This window comes from Nelumbo lutea, chromosome 3 (assembly GCF_056320005.1).
Source record: "Nelumbo lutea isolate HS-2025 chromosome 3, American lotus-T2T, whole genome shotgun sequence".
Taxonomy (NCBI): domain Eukaryota; kingdom Viridiplantae; phylum Streptophyta; class Magnoliopsida; order Proteales; family Nelumbonaceae; genus Nelumbo; species Nelumbo lutea.
Window position 1 is genome coordinate 10,400,215 of NC_142686.1, and position 14,917 is coordinate 10,415,131.

The window sequence follows — 14,917 nt, forward strand, 5'->3', positions numbered from 1 at the left end:
ACGTCTCTTAACTGACGGCGTAGTCCCTGTCATTTTGACAGTCTGCACCCACGTCTCTCAGCAGGCGGAAGCGTGCCTGCCCCTTTAAGATGTGTCACTCATCCGAGCAAGAGGTACGTTGCAACAATCACCTGCGCAGCCCTGGCAGGTAACGGCTAGGGGCCCAGTGGCGGTTACACTCGATTTGACAATAACTCCCCTATAAAAGCCCCTAAGGCAAAAGAGAAGAGTTCTCTCAAACTTTTGAATACTTCCACACTCATATCCTCAACACGAGTCTTTACTTGTTCGCGAGCTAATCTCTCGAGCACATTGATAAAGCGCGACCTACACTCTTAGCTTTTGCACTCTCTTTTTTCTCTTTCCCCAACGTTCTGACTTAAGCTTCGGAGTATTCCCATCAGATAAATCCTCAAGAATCCTTCTTTCCATCTTCTCAGATGCCGTTTGTTGCCAATAAGGAGACAGTCAGCAGCCAACTAAAAGTGCCCGGATCGTATCACATCAGCTACCATTGCACTATCATCGTTTTTTTTTCTTTTTTTTCCTGTCGAATCAGGGTATCAACTGAACACCCGAATCTGCTGCTAGCAAATGTTAACAGTTGCAAAATTTGGATGAACCAGCCACATGCACTATGTATGGTTGTCGTTATTTTATTATTTTATTACCTTTAAACGTGGGGGGTATCAGTCTAGTATCAGGTATGGTTATCAGATCGTCGGAGACGGTTAATTTTTTTGTTTATGTTTGGATAATTTAAGAAAATTTAGGTATTATTAAAAAATATATTTATATCTTTTTTAAATGCTACTTAACAACTCATTAACAGATTAACAGGTAGAATTAAAATAAACACTGAATTAATACTTTTAGAAATTCAAATATTAAATTAACGCATTTTAAAATTCGAAAACCCAAATAAGAGCAGGCCCAAAGTACAGGGCGTGGGCCAACGGCATGTGCAACTATGGCCTTGTTGATGGACCGCCGGGGTGGGATCCTCTGTTTTTTTATTCAATCTATGACTATGATATGATGTATCATCTCACTGTTCTCTCTCATTTAGGAAGAGACACCTGTTTCATGCTTTAGCCACCACCGTGTCTCTGCTCCCTATCGTTTCTCAACCTGTTAATTAATTGGACTTTAGCATTTGCCATAATACTGAAGAAGGTGACTATAGCATTCATCCACTAGAGCAATTTTATATTGCAGTAGCAAGTGAATTAATGCTCAAGAAGATGACGATCGGTGTGTCGGTGGACAACGAAAAATTACAACAGAAGTAGAGATGCAGACTACAAAGCTTAATTTCTTTAAAATAATATATATATATATATATATATAAAATAGTAAACATCTTATTTTTTATTTTTCATCCCTTTATTTAACAAGCAGCTTACTTTGGAAAGAGTGTAAATTACAATATAAATGTAGGCTTTAAAAATACATGTATAAGAGGTGCAATTATCATCTATTCTCTAATAACTTTTGGTTGTCAATTGCCCAAGTAAAAAAAAAAGCATTATTGCAAAGGCTCTCCAAAAGCTTTATGTAGAAGGAAAATGATAGCTTGAAACTGCAAGTGCAAGAGGTACAACTTCAGGATGCAGCACAACATTGTTAAAAGTACATCATGTGGACCTCTTAGCCCCCATTTGGAAGTGCTTATTTTTAAGTAATTATTGGAAAAACGATTATTTGAGGCTGAAACTACATTAATAAGCACTTATAAGCCAAATAAGTACTTTTTCAGGGAAATAAGCCCATTTTAAATAAGTTCAAAATTTTGGGTCTTTTTAAGTGCTCATTAAAGAAATGCTTATTGCATTTTTGGCTTGGTGATGTGCGATCTGGTGCTCCTTACTGGAGGATTGCTCTGACGTCAGACTAATGAGGTCGCCTAGCTGAGCTGCAAGAAAACGACGTCAGAATGTTCGGGTGCCTTACCTGGTGTGGGTACTCTGATGCTTAAGTTAGCGAGTTGGAGGTTTTCGAGAGAGCTAAAAGTAAAATTGCTAGAATACTAGGAGAGCTAAGTTGCGCGTACCTTGTAAGGTTGGAGGAAAGGCCTTTATATAGGCAAGTTACCGTGGGCCTCACGATTAGACCTACTCATGGGTCGGGTAGCCTGACGAGCTGGCCCGGCCCAACCTGTTATTAAGTTGGGCTTGCGAGCTCAGTCTCAAGCTTAAAGCATTGGGCTTGACTTCTTTTTTTCGGGTCGGGCTTGGGCATTCTCAAAAAAGCTCGGTCCGAGCCCAAGCCCGACTTGATACTATATATTAAATAATAGAAATATATTTTATTTAATAAAATACACACACACACACACATATATTACAATATTTTTCTTTGTTCTTCTCTTTTTTTCCAAGTAATAGTGAAATGTTTATTATTTTTGAGTTTTGAAGGTTTTTAATATAAATAAAACACTTTTTTATTGAATAAAAAAAGAAAAAAAAATTTGTATTCAAATTTCTAGTCAGGCTTGGGCTCAGGCCCGTGCTTCGAGCTTTATATGAGAGTTGGGCTCAAGTTCAAGACTTAGGCCTAATGGTTGGGCTTGGGCTTGAGTGTATTCTGTTGATACATATACAAAGCTCCACCCGGCCCATGAACAGGTCTACTCATGATGCATGTCCAAGATCCTCGGCCTATTTGGTCCGGATTTGGTTGTGCACCCGAAGATGGACTCCGCGTAAGCTGATAAGGCTTATCCAAGTTCATCCGAATCGGGCGGAGAGAAGATGAACTCCATTGACGTGGTGTCGTGATCCCGAGAAGATCGAAGACAATTGGCTTGCTTCTAGATTGAGGTTAGTGGCACCTCGACAGATTGGTACATATAGTAGAGCTACTCGAGCCTTGGTCTAATTGGGTGACCCGAGATGCACGAGGTGGCTGGGATCGCTAAGGTGTCATAGATTATCTCTCATCATGGCCCATCTTGGCCTGCCATATAATTTTCAAAATACATGTACTACCCCATTTGAAATAAGTGATTTTTCACCAAACACTTATAAGTGATTATTACGATAAGCACTCCCAAACAACGCCTGAATCTACTTGTATAGCATCCAAGATATAGGCCTCTTAGGAGCAAATGCTCTCCTCGATGGGGCTTCTTTTGGTTTCGTGTTATGTCCTAGCCTGGTCTTAACGTTCTGGAATAAGTCACTGTTCTGGTTGATGAAAGTCCAGAACAGGAAAAATCCTAGATATCTATAAACCAGCCCATGGAGCCCAAAACCAGACCAATAAATTCAAGAGTGTCTATTAAATATTCCACTTACAAATAAATGGGATCTCAAGTCTCAACAGACATTCCACCAGGAAAGGATATAAGAAGAAACCAGCATGAAGGTTCAATAATAACTCAATATTTTCATCCATTTTATTAAATCATTACTTTTTTACCATTATGCTAATTCTTAGTTTTATATACTGAGGATTTAAAATTTAATAGAGGAGATTGTCCTTAATAGGCTGGAATGGAGAAACAGGATTTTTGTAGCCAATTCCAAATAGTTAGTAAAAGGTTTTTTTTAGTTGAATTCCAAATGGTAAATATCAGTTTTATCATGTGCAGACTTATTCCAGTTTGTGAAATTATCTAAAACTCACCACTTTTCAGTATTTACCTTAAATTCATCATAACTTTTCAAAACGTGCATAAAACCCCATGTCAGAAATCTATTATTAGAATATCAATGATTTCTGTAAATTTATTTATTATTCTACCCTTCCGTTTGATTTTGCTCTAAACGAAATAAGAATAGTTCCTGTGGTGGGGTGTGGGTGGGGGGAAGGAGGGAAAGAAAACGGGGAGTTTTGGCTTCCCTCTTGGTTACTCGTTGAAGATGAATGACGAACCTACTCATGAAAAGTTCAGACAAACAGAAACTCATGGATTATACGAACCACAATAAGCACAACAAGGGGAGTTTTGCCTTTGAGACCGACGTAGGGCCTTTTTTCCCTTTTGAGTTCTCCCCATGCACTGACATACTATGGATCTCCTTCAGCTCTTAGTTCTCCAGTTGAATCTGTCATGGATTCATTCTCACCTGTTGGATTTTAGTGGTTGTATTGGTTAATAAAAAGCATTTGAAGGAAATTAATTTAATTAGGTGATGGGTTTCAATCTCAATGACAATTTGGTGAACGAAGCAATTCAACTCGTGCTTTATTTAACTATAAGAGACGAAGCAACAGGCCAATGGCACAGCCTTTGGTGTTCAAGGAGAATTTCAAAGGCCCAAAAGCAAAGCTGGATGCCTGGATCATCATATGAATGTTACCGTTAATTAATTACATTCAGCATCTTCGGCTCAACGGGGGGATCATTCATTTTGTGAGCAATAACTTCGGATGGGTTTGGTAACAGTAGATGTGGGCAGCCTTGGCACTTATCTTCATCCGCATCGCCTCCTCCATAGCAGTAATAGCAAGCTAGTTCCGGTATGATTTAATAATAACCTACCAGTCGGCGGTGCATTTTCTTCAAAAATAAAGACTTCTGTCAGATTTTGAGATGCCCATAAGTGGAGCTAAAGCTCGTTAGAATGGAAATAACTTACTTTCAGAGTGGTTAAGTGTTTTAATCCTTTTTGTTTGTAGGGAGAAAGAGAGAAAGAAAGACAAGGAAAATAGAGGAGGGAGGCTGCCGGACCGGTTCAGCCGCCACAGTTGCTCCTCTCTGGTTGGTGTTCATAGGGAAGATGAACAGTAAAGCTCCACCTCCACAACATTAAGGGTAATTTGGTCCTTATAAATTTTTAATGGTACATCTGGACAACTTCTGTAAATGGTCACTAACGATGACCTGACAGAAGGTGAGTCTTGGATAGTAAAATATCTGTAACAGGTGGCTCCTCTGATGTTTTGAAAAGTTGTGAGTTTAAGAGAAATGTTGAAAACTCACGGTGAGTTTTAGACAATTTCCCTTCCAGCTGTCTTCAAAGCTAATTCATCTATGGAGTGATGAAAAGGTGAAAAATAAACTTTGTTTAATTAGAGACAAGACATTAAATCCCACTCCACTGCATCAATAGATTGTTAAAACATGACCAGCTGTAGAAGCAAGTAGCTGTTGACAAAAACAAGCATGCATCTTATTCCTATAAGCAGAGGGGCAAAATAACACCAGGACTTGTTTTTGGTAATGGAATAACATCAGGATGCAGATTATAACCAGGCTGGATTCTTCAAAGGAGAAACAACAGCCTTTACTTGCAAGTAATTGCTTAGGCTATAGATTCCTTTTTCTCTGCCCTGCCCACTCATCTTGTATCCACCAAAAGGAATTGCAGCATCAAAGACATCAAAGCAATTAATCCATACTGTCCCTACCCTTAGTGCACGCATCAAGGTGTTGGCAGTCTCGATGTTCTTGGTAAAGACTCCTGCAGCCAACCCATAACGACTCTTGTTTGCCCTTCGTATCACATCATCAAGGTCCCTGTTATCAATCAAAACATTAAATAAAACATACAATCGTTTGACAGCCAAAAATCCAGATGTATGGACTGTTTGTAAGCTCACTTGAATTTCAAGATGGACTGCACTGGACCAAAGATCTCATCAGTTGCAATCGGCATGCCATCCTAATTGACATCACAATAAAAATCAAATTAGTCCTAATAATTCATTTGTGCCGGTTGAAGGTTGAAGCAGTTAGTGTGATGGTTTGGATGATACCTCAACATTTGAGAAGACAGTGGGTTGAATAAAGTAGCCTTTGGTACCAAACCTTTCACCTCCAGTTTCAAGAGTAGCACCACATTCAATTCCAGCTCTTATGTACTTTAGGACCTTCTCCAATTGTTCCGCATCAATCTGAGATATTCGTAAGATTGATGAAATGGTATCACTGAACTGAATCGCTGTAAGGACTTGATATACGTTGTAGTACTCACTATCCGAAAGCAATCAGATACATGCTGTATAAATGTGGAAGCACAAATCCAGGCCATCGTCGGGCAAGCCACAGAGCTCTTTTATATTGATTGGTTGGAGAAGGTGATAAATGATGTTTTCCTTAATGATCCTTTTGTAAATGGTTCAACCCACGTTGAGTTTCTTTTTTTAATTGTTTTATCCTTTTAGGGTCCTGAACTAAAGGATGGCAGAAAAATGTCTTAAAAAAATTGTAAGGTTTTGCTTGAAATGTTCAAATTGCAACATAGTTCTGACTTCTGGTAGTGGAAAACCTTCTTGTTTATAACCTCTATGGGTTTAATTACTTTTGCAGAATGATGGAATTGAGGCAGGTTCATGTTCATAGGTCATATTATTCAACAGAGAGGAAAAGGGTACTGCTTAGGTTTAAGCAAGAAGAAAAAAATAGTTGCTTCATTTTTTTTACACTTTTAACTAAACAATTATTCAAATAAAGGTGCTGACTCAAAACGGGAGAGAATGCCAGTACAGAAGTTTTCTTGTAGAGAATCCCAAAGATACTCTCCCGTAGATGATTAAAGCTCAAGAGAGATGGAATGCGGAAATTACCTGGGGACCTTGTTCTACACCCTTCTTGAAGGGGTCACCAACAACACGCTTCATAGCACGTGCCTTTGCTTTTTCTATGAACTCATCATATACATTTTCATGAACAAATGTGCGAGACCCAGCACAGCAACATTGTCCCTGCAGAGAGGAATGTTTCATCAGTAGTTTAATTGTTGAAGAGGTGAAACTTGTTTTTACAAAAAAAGAAGCAATTGAACAAACCTGATTAAAAAACAGAGCAAAGTGTGCAAGATCAACAGCCTTATCAATATCAGCATCCTCACAGACAATGAAGGGGGACTTTCCTCCAAGCTCTAGTGTCACTTTCTTAAGGTTGCTTCTTGCAGCTAATTCAAGAATAATCTTCCCAGTATCAGTTGATCCCGTGAAAGCAACCTGTAAAGGGATTTGATAGCCAGAGTCATAAGCATGAAAAAAAAAATGTAAAAAGAGGGGTGTTTCCATTCTCTTTCTTCTTTTTTCTGGGATAGAAAAACGATCATTAGTCAGTAGTTACAAATACTGAAGGAAGGAAAACCCAAGATTGTTCTCTCTCCCTCCCCCCCCCCCCTCCAAAAAAAGAAAAGAAGAAGAAGAAGAAGCAGTTGCCAGAGATTAGATCCATATCCAGTCTACCCCTCCCAAGATCCTTAGGTAGCCAGGACCATTAGGCTAATGGCCCTTCAGTATTCCTATCTGTTCTGTCTAATGGTATACTAGTCAAGTTATCTTTCATTTCTATCTTTTACTAATTTATAATCTGCAATAGCTGAAGCTAATAATTAAAATGGTCAACAATAAAAGTTTGTAGAAACAGACAGAACATGCCAGAGATAGAACAACATCCAACTAAAATGTACTTGCAATTAAATAAAAGAAATACAGATACTATAGTCTTCAGAGGTATCATCAATGCAAAATACAGATAAATCAGAAACAATCCAAATTAGTACCCAAAAATAATACGAGATAACAGAGAGAGAGAGAGAGAGATACAGTTTGCACCATTGCATCAAGAAGCATTAGCAGCAGCACCTATTATTGTATCATGTCAAACTCACTTCACTGGTAAAGCATCAAAATGTAGGTACCAGTGTTCCTATTGTTTCTAGACATCCATCAGTTGTCAATTCATTTAACCATTTTAACACGAATAAAACAATAACAAGCAACTTTATCTCCTTACATTTGACATGGAAGCAGACTACAATTTCTTGTTCAAATATTTCTCAATGGCTTTCTTGATATACATGGTGTTGTTGCAAGTAAAATCTAAGTGTTATTCTACATGTAACTTTCACACCTTAAAGCAGTCCGCTCACCTCTCTAACATGGTATTTAATTCACTGGTACGACCATTGTTCTCCACTAAATTAGCACAAGCTATTGTAATTGAATATAGAGATCACCAATTCACCACCTTCTCCTAACCTTTTTTACATGGGAAATTCTCATATCTTTTATCTGTCATTGCAGCTCACCAGAATTTTGATCGTCCAAATATTTCTGCTGTTTAATCACAAAAGTTATGAATCAATATTCTGTTACCCATCTCTTAGCTGCTTCAAGCATTCACTGTTATATCTGTGTTATGTCAGAACCTCTTGAAGAAAGAATTATCTCTTCACAAGCCCAACTTCCATATCAAACATAAATGTTCTTTGAGACAGAATTTATTCAACTTAAACCAAACATCATCCCTTGATGGCATCTCTTCCACTTCCTATAAAGAGGGACGATCAACCATTGCCTGCAATTCCTCAATTCTCTTAAAATAAACAATTCCTATTCCATGATTCCCAATAGAGTCTAAAAAAGATGAAGGCCACCTTGAATTCATGATTTTGAATATTTTTTTTCTCCTTATTATCTGATTTAGCTACCTCAAGTTAACTTGGCCTCATTCCCAATTATTTGGGGTTGGCTACCTATTCATGTAGGCCACCTTGAATTCATGATTTTGAATATTTTTTTTCTCCTTATTATCTGATTTAGCTACCTCAAGTTAACTTGGCCTCATTCCCAATTATTTGGGGTTGGCTACCTATTCATGTAGAGTTCAAGGTTTAAAACATCAGATAAATGCCATGAAACCTCCCTGGAAGCTTTATATCATTAAAGAAAACTGAATACAGAATCTATGCATATTCTTCAAGGTTCATTAAGTTCATTCAGTTACCTGGAAAAGCATTCTAAAATGTGTGAACTGTGAATACACTTATTGTTTCCTTTTATAGATTTCTAACTTCACAGAAATATGTAACTTTGTTGCATAGAAGCTATATGGGAATTAAAAATCTTAATGAGTTAGATGTTCACAACTATAGCCTGTAAGAAAGTTTCATAAGCACCAAGCTTCTGGACATAAATAGCCATGATACATCTCATCACCTAATGCAGCAAGTTGCATATGTATCATCATCATCTGAGCCTTATTTGAACTACATCCATCAAGTTGCTTATACATACAAGCACAAATTAATTTCTGGAGATTAATAATTTGTTCAAGGGAATAGGATTAAGTTAACCTTGAAATATCAGAATAGGTATCTTTTAGGCCCCGTTTGCTTTTAAGGAAGTTACTTACTCGGGCAAATGCACTTACCTGGGTAAGTGCATTAACCCATGTTCTTTTATTTCCCAGATAAATAGGACAATGACCGTTTTAGCTATAAAAAATCATTATTAAAAGGGGCAATTTTGTCCCATCCAAGTGTTGGCAACTTTCCCCCCAGGTGGGAAAGTTACTTACCCACCTGGGAGATGAGTATCACTTACCCGAGTAAATGATACCCAGAGAAAATAAATTTTTCATGGGTGCCACATAAATCTGAAAAAATAACATGGGTATCTTGGTCAATAGGAACCAAAATGCCATTGACCAACTTTCCCCCCTCTCAAAATCCAAAAAACGAACAGGCCCTTAGGATCTTTTCCAACCAAATATGTTTTTCATCAACAAATTCCATAAATATCACAGAATGGTTGAGCAGACAGGACCATACAGATACATATGATACAGCTCCACTTAATAATCATATTAAAATCAGGTTATAAGTGAAATTTTGGAAGGATGGATGACTATAAGTACACAAATCTTATTCTGCAGCAAGTTCAGAAAATCTCAAGAATAAAAGTTACACTTAAAATACCTTTTCCACATCCATATGACTGGCAAGAGCTGCACCAGCAGTTGGACCAAATCCTGATATTACATTTAAAACACCTGGAGGAAGACCAGCCTGACACCAAGAAACCACATCAGAACACAAAATAGAGCATGCAGACAGAACATGGGCTCTTCAAAAAAAAAGAACTTGTCAAAAGAGACTCCCAATGAAACACAAGAAAAACTTATCACAGCAGTGAACTAAACATAGGTATGTACAAGAAATTATGGCAAAAAACTTGAGACAATCATGATAGATAATGAGGAAAAAGGAATATTTGAATATTCATAGATAAAATCCATGAAAAGTAAAATCCTGTTGGAATTGCTAAGGTTACATATGCTCTGAAACACGTTGGATAAACATACATACCACAATCATGAACAATGTGATTAAACTCCTTTTCCTATAGTTGGACAATGTTCATATGCCTCTTGCTTATTCTGTGATTTGGCATAGGTTATGCAGACACATGCGTAATACTTCTATGTATTAAAATCTTGAACTGTTAACATGAAGATATAACAGTACAGGTATGCCAGAACAGTGGGACTTCTTACGAAATAATCCATATATAGTATCTGGGATCGGTCATGCATTGACACAATCAATTAATCCAAAATGATAGATATGGTTTCTCATTTTATACATATGAACTCTCTGGGATATTCCAACATGTAAAGGGAATAAAGAAAAGAATACACAAGAAATATGAACAGTCCATACACCTACCTCATGGAATAGCTTTGACACATAGAGAGCAGATAAGGGTGTCTGCTCTGCAGTCTTTAATACAACAGCATTGCCACATGCTAATGCAGGTCCAACCTTCCAAGCATACATGAGAAGAGGAAAGTTCCATGGAATAATCTGCCCAGCAACACCGATTGGTTCATGCAGGGTTTGAACATGGTATGGTCCATCAGCAGGGACAGTGAGACCATGAATCTTATCTGCCCAACCTGGAGAGTTTGCACACAGAAGCCTTAGAACAATCACTCAAATATGAAAATGAAAAGAATTTCTTAAATACATGTAGCAAGACCAAATATCAATAAGCCCATTCTATTTCTCTTACCAGCATAGTATCGAAAGAGGCGTGTCAGCATTGGTATCTCAACTTTAGCAGACTGTTCATATGGCTTTCCATTATCCCAAGTCTCAATTGCTGCAATTTCATCATTGTGCTTTTCAAGCAAATCAGCAAAGCGGTATATTATCCGTGATCTTTCCTAAACAAACAAAACAAGGATGAGTAGGTAAGTAATTTTAGTATGATTCAAGAATCCCTTCATATATAATAAGTTAATAACTACAGTCACATAAGCTCAAACTATAGTAACGGAGTTAAAGATTGATTACATAAGCAGTCATCCTTGGCCACGGTCCCTCATCAAATGCCTTTCGAGCAGCAGAGACAGCCCGGTTAATATCTTCATCCTCACCTTCAGCAACATGCGCAATTACCTCTCCCGTCCTAGGATCCAAGGTAGGAAAAGTTCTCCCTATGTCCAGAGAAACTTCAAATCAATTTTAATAGATAATTATTTCACAGGAGGGTCATTGAAGCAATAATAATAGGAAGTTCTGAGGTCCTTATAAGAAACAAATGCAAAAGTATGCTTTCGTTGGAGAACTAAGAGGAGGGAAATCCCACCTGATGCTGCATCCACAAATTGTCCATTGATTAAAAGCTGGGTATGTTCAACTTGAACAGGTGGAGTAATTACTTCTTCAGTTGCAGTAGCAGTGCTAAACCGATAGATGCCTCTGCTCCAGCTTGAATTTCTGCCTGAAAATTATATTTCATAGGTATCAAGTGTTCAGTAACTGAATATGTTAAAACACTCAAATAACAAATGGAAGTATATAAAAAAGAGTTCAGAAATATATTATGGAATGCAAGAGCTGAATTAATTGATAGACCAAGGGACTAAGCACAAGCCTGAGCATGGAAAGAGAGTTTTACAATTTAAATGCACAAATAAATAGCATTTGAAAACTGAAAGAGAGATTTACTTTCCCAGTGTATATCAGGAAAAAAAAACATTTTGTTCAAATGATGGATGAGACATCTCGAATCATGATTCTAACAATGGGGAAAAACAACCTTCTCTCTAAGCATTCTATGCCATACAGTCTATTTTCATTTGTCATGATCTCTGCTTGTTCTTTTTTGCTTTTTTTTTTTTGGTTATAAATCAAGCATTTAATGCATGTTTAGAAGAGACTAATCTGGATTATGAGTTTTTGGAACTATATCCATGTTCTTGATTTCAGGTTGATCTATGATCAGCACAAACACCCAATGCTATCCCTGTTCAATCAGGAATCTTCTCAATCAGTTCTCATGATTTCTCCTTACAAGACTACAATATCAAAAGAAAATCTTTCATTTAAGCCCTGGAAAGATCATGGAGATTGAACGTCCTGACATCTGAGTAATACCAGAAAAGAAATGAGGTACAGGGCCCGCTGCTAAGGATCAAAGAATATAGAAATGGAAATAAGGCTACATATTGACTGGCTGATTAATGGGCATGGAACAAAAATAAAATAAATTAAAATGAAGAAGAAAGAGACAAAAAGCATATATTTCTTTTGATTTCCAGTTCCAAACAATTGTATGAAATTTGTAAGTTATAAAGATGAAGACAATAATTTGTCAAATCTCCACCTCTTCCTTCTTACTGGAATTACTAGTATGTTAGTCAACATATCAGTCAAGTTGAAATAAAAGAACTACAGACTTAAAAACAGAACTAAGTTATAAATTCCCCATCAATACATATCAAAAAGGAAAAAAAAATTATATAATCCAACAACCATGCTAGTAGAATTTCAATCACAAATTATCCTTCAGAAGTGACTCTCCGATTAAAACCTCAAAAAGTATGCAAGATCAGATTCTTCAAACCTGATACTAACCGAGACACTTAAATACCAAAAGAAGAAGAAGAAGAAGAAGAAAGAGGCAAAGTTTATAACGTGACATCTTGAATCTTCTGAAGCAAAATGAACTATTAATCGCTCAGACTAACTGCTCATTCTTCGGAAGTATCTCCCTTCGAAATCCTCAGAGCATCTTTTTAAGGATGAAAGAAAACGGAAGTCATCGTTACCTAGAGAAAGTAACGAAGAAGCAGCGAACGGTCGAGAGAGCAGCAACGAGATCCTTCGAGTCGCCATAGCCCCGACCAACTTCTCTCTCTCTCTCTCTGACTCCCTCTGGTTCTCGTTATCCTTCTTTCCCCCTTTAAGGTAATCTGTATGTCTGATTCTCGCTCCCTGATCCGTATAAGAAAGGGAAGTGATAAGGGATCAAGACGTTTGACTGTCTGACACAGACTTTGTACTTGGGCGAGTGAAAAGTCTGTATCAGTCCAATACTCCAAAATATTCGTGAAGAAACCTTTTTTGTAGTCGATGGCAAGGTTCTAGGAAGCCGTAAAACAAAATGATTTTTCAAATCCCATCCATTAATTATTGAGAGCGCGTGTAAAATAATAATTACAAAAAAGGTAAAATTTTTAAACTATTCTTACTGTTTAATTAATTAATTAAGTATATTTTTATTATTTATATATTGTCTTAGAGTATTCTTAAAGTTTTCTGAAAATTAACTACCTCTACCCCTATCGTTAGGAACTATTAAAATCCGTCACAATTCATACACATGTGATACCACGTGACCTACAAATTTTTTAACTCTGGCATGCCTAGAAATCGAACGACTGGTCTGAGTTGCCCTCCCGTTCCAACACTCCATTTTGCGACAGCAGCGTTCGAGGATGCCATGAACGGCTGATCTGAATTGGCTTCAAGGATCATAGAGAATAACTCCATTTTGCGACAGCAGCGTTCGTAATCCTACAATTTCTGTCAAAATTTAAGCTCCGTTAATGGCGTATGCACAGATGCCCCAAGCAAAGTTGCAGAGCTTGTAGGAAGCTTACTATAGAGAGGTAAGAGCTTGTCGTACTCCTTCAGGGAGAAGGAAGAGCTGAACAGGAAGGAGGACTTTGGGCTTCGGAATTCGAAGCTCAAAAACTGGAGTAGGAAACAACGCCACAGGAAATCTGGTTTCGCGAGAAGAGATACTTCGGAGGAGGTCTTCTCGTCCTTCAAAGCCGCTTTAATCGGTCTTCGATCGACACCTTAGGTGAAATTTTGCTAATAGATTCAGTATTATAAAGGAGAAGTTTTTATGCCCCGAGCAAAGTTGCAGAGCTTTGTAGCGAAGCTTACGATATAGAGGCAAGAGCTTGTCGTACGCCTTCAGGGAGAAGGAAGAGCTGAACAGGAAGGAGGACTTTGGGCTTCGGAATTCGAAGCTCAAAAACCAGAGCAGGAAAAAACGCCACAGGAAATCTGGTTTCGCGAGAAGAGATACTTCGGAGGAGGTCTTCTCGTCGTTCCAAGCCGCTTTAATCGGTCTTCAATCGACACCTGAGGTGAAATTTTGCTAATAGATTCAGTATTATAAAGGAATAGTTTTTTATGAATTCTGCTCAGTCTCCCATGGAATTCGATACGATGGCTTGTTTCTTTGATCCCACTTCCACTTTTTGTATAATTCTGCTCAGTCTCCCAAGGCAAAGTTTTTTATGAATTCTGGTAGCCTACCTCCTTTGAGCAGATGCTATTTTTGTTGGTGATCTCTAAATACCTGTTGGATTTAGGGAAAGGCAGGACCTTCTACCGTTCTACGGTTCCGTCTCCAAATGGCTGACTGCCATGATGAAAAAGAAACAGAAAAGGGGGAGGGGGGAGGAGAGTACAAGTCGAGAGAGAGGCTTTCTCATAACACATAACACAAGTTTTCTATTGCAACCGTTCCGTCTCTGAATCTTTACGTCTTCAAATGGCTTCCACTCTTGTCATTCTGTTATTGCATAAAGGCAAGGCAAGTTCTTTTTTCTCTTGACAGCAGCTGTTATTGGGTGAAATGGGAAACGTGCTCTTCTCTAATTACAAAGTCCAGGATTCTTATCATTTAAAAACAAACTTGATCCCATAAATGTGGTTAGGGTTTTGATGTACCAATGTTTCTTTTCCCCCTTTTTATTGTTTTATTTTAAAAATTTGAAATAACATGAAAGGTAAAATTGTCTTTTTATTTTTCTGTTAACGGACACTAATGGTGAAAGAAGTATTAATCAATTGTGATAGGGGTAGTGTTAGTCAATTTTAATCAATTAGCTAAACCATTTAAGAAATTTACTCTTAAA

General features: G+C 37.7%; 1 protein-coding gene across 2 annotated transcripts; it reads right to left on the reverse strand.

Moving 5' to 3' along the window:
• Positions 1–4,998: 4,998 nt before the first annotated feature.
• On the reverse strand, positions 4,999–14,695 carry LOC148862869 (aldehyde dehydrogenase family 2 member B7, mitochondrial-like). 2 transcript variants are annotated; one of them, XM_088979851.1, is made up of 13 exons: positions 13,935–14,323; positions 13,643–13,843; positions 12,809–13,565; positions 11,344–11,478; positions 11,049–11,191; positions 10,765–10,918; positions 10,419–10,648; positions 9,669–9,758; positions 6,739–6,912; positions 6,517–6,654; positions 5,707–5,844; positions 5,551–5,612; positions 4,999–5,467 (listed from the first exon to the last, which is right to left on the reverse strand). In XM_088979851.1, exons 3-13 carry the CDS (start codon positions 12,873–12,875, stop codon positions 5,194–5,196), a joined length of 1,605 nt encoding a protein of 534 aa, XP_088835977.1. In that variant the 5' UTR covers positions 12,876–13,565; positions 13,643–13,843; positions 13,935–14,323; the 3' UTR covers positions 4,999–5,193. The 2 variants fall into 2 exon arrangements, with proteins under 2 accessions (XP_088835977.1, XP_088835976.1); XM_088979850.1 differs by having other exon boundaries at positions 13,643–14,695.
• Positions 14,696–14,917: the final 222 nt, after the last annotated feature.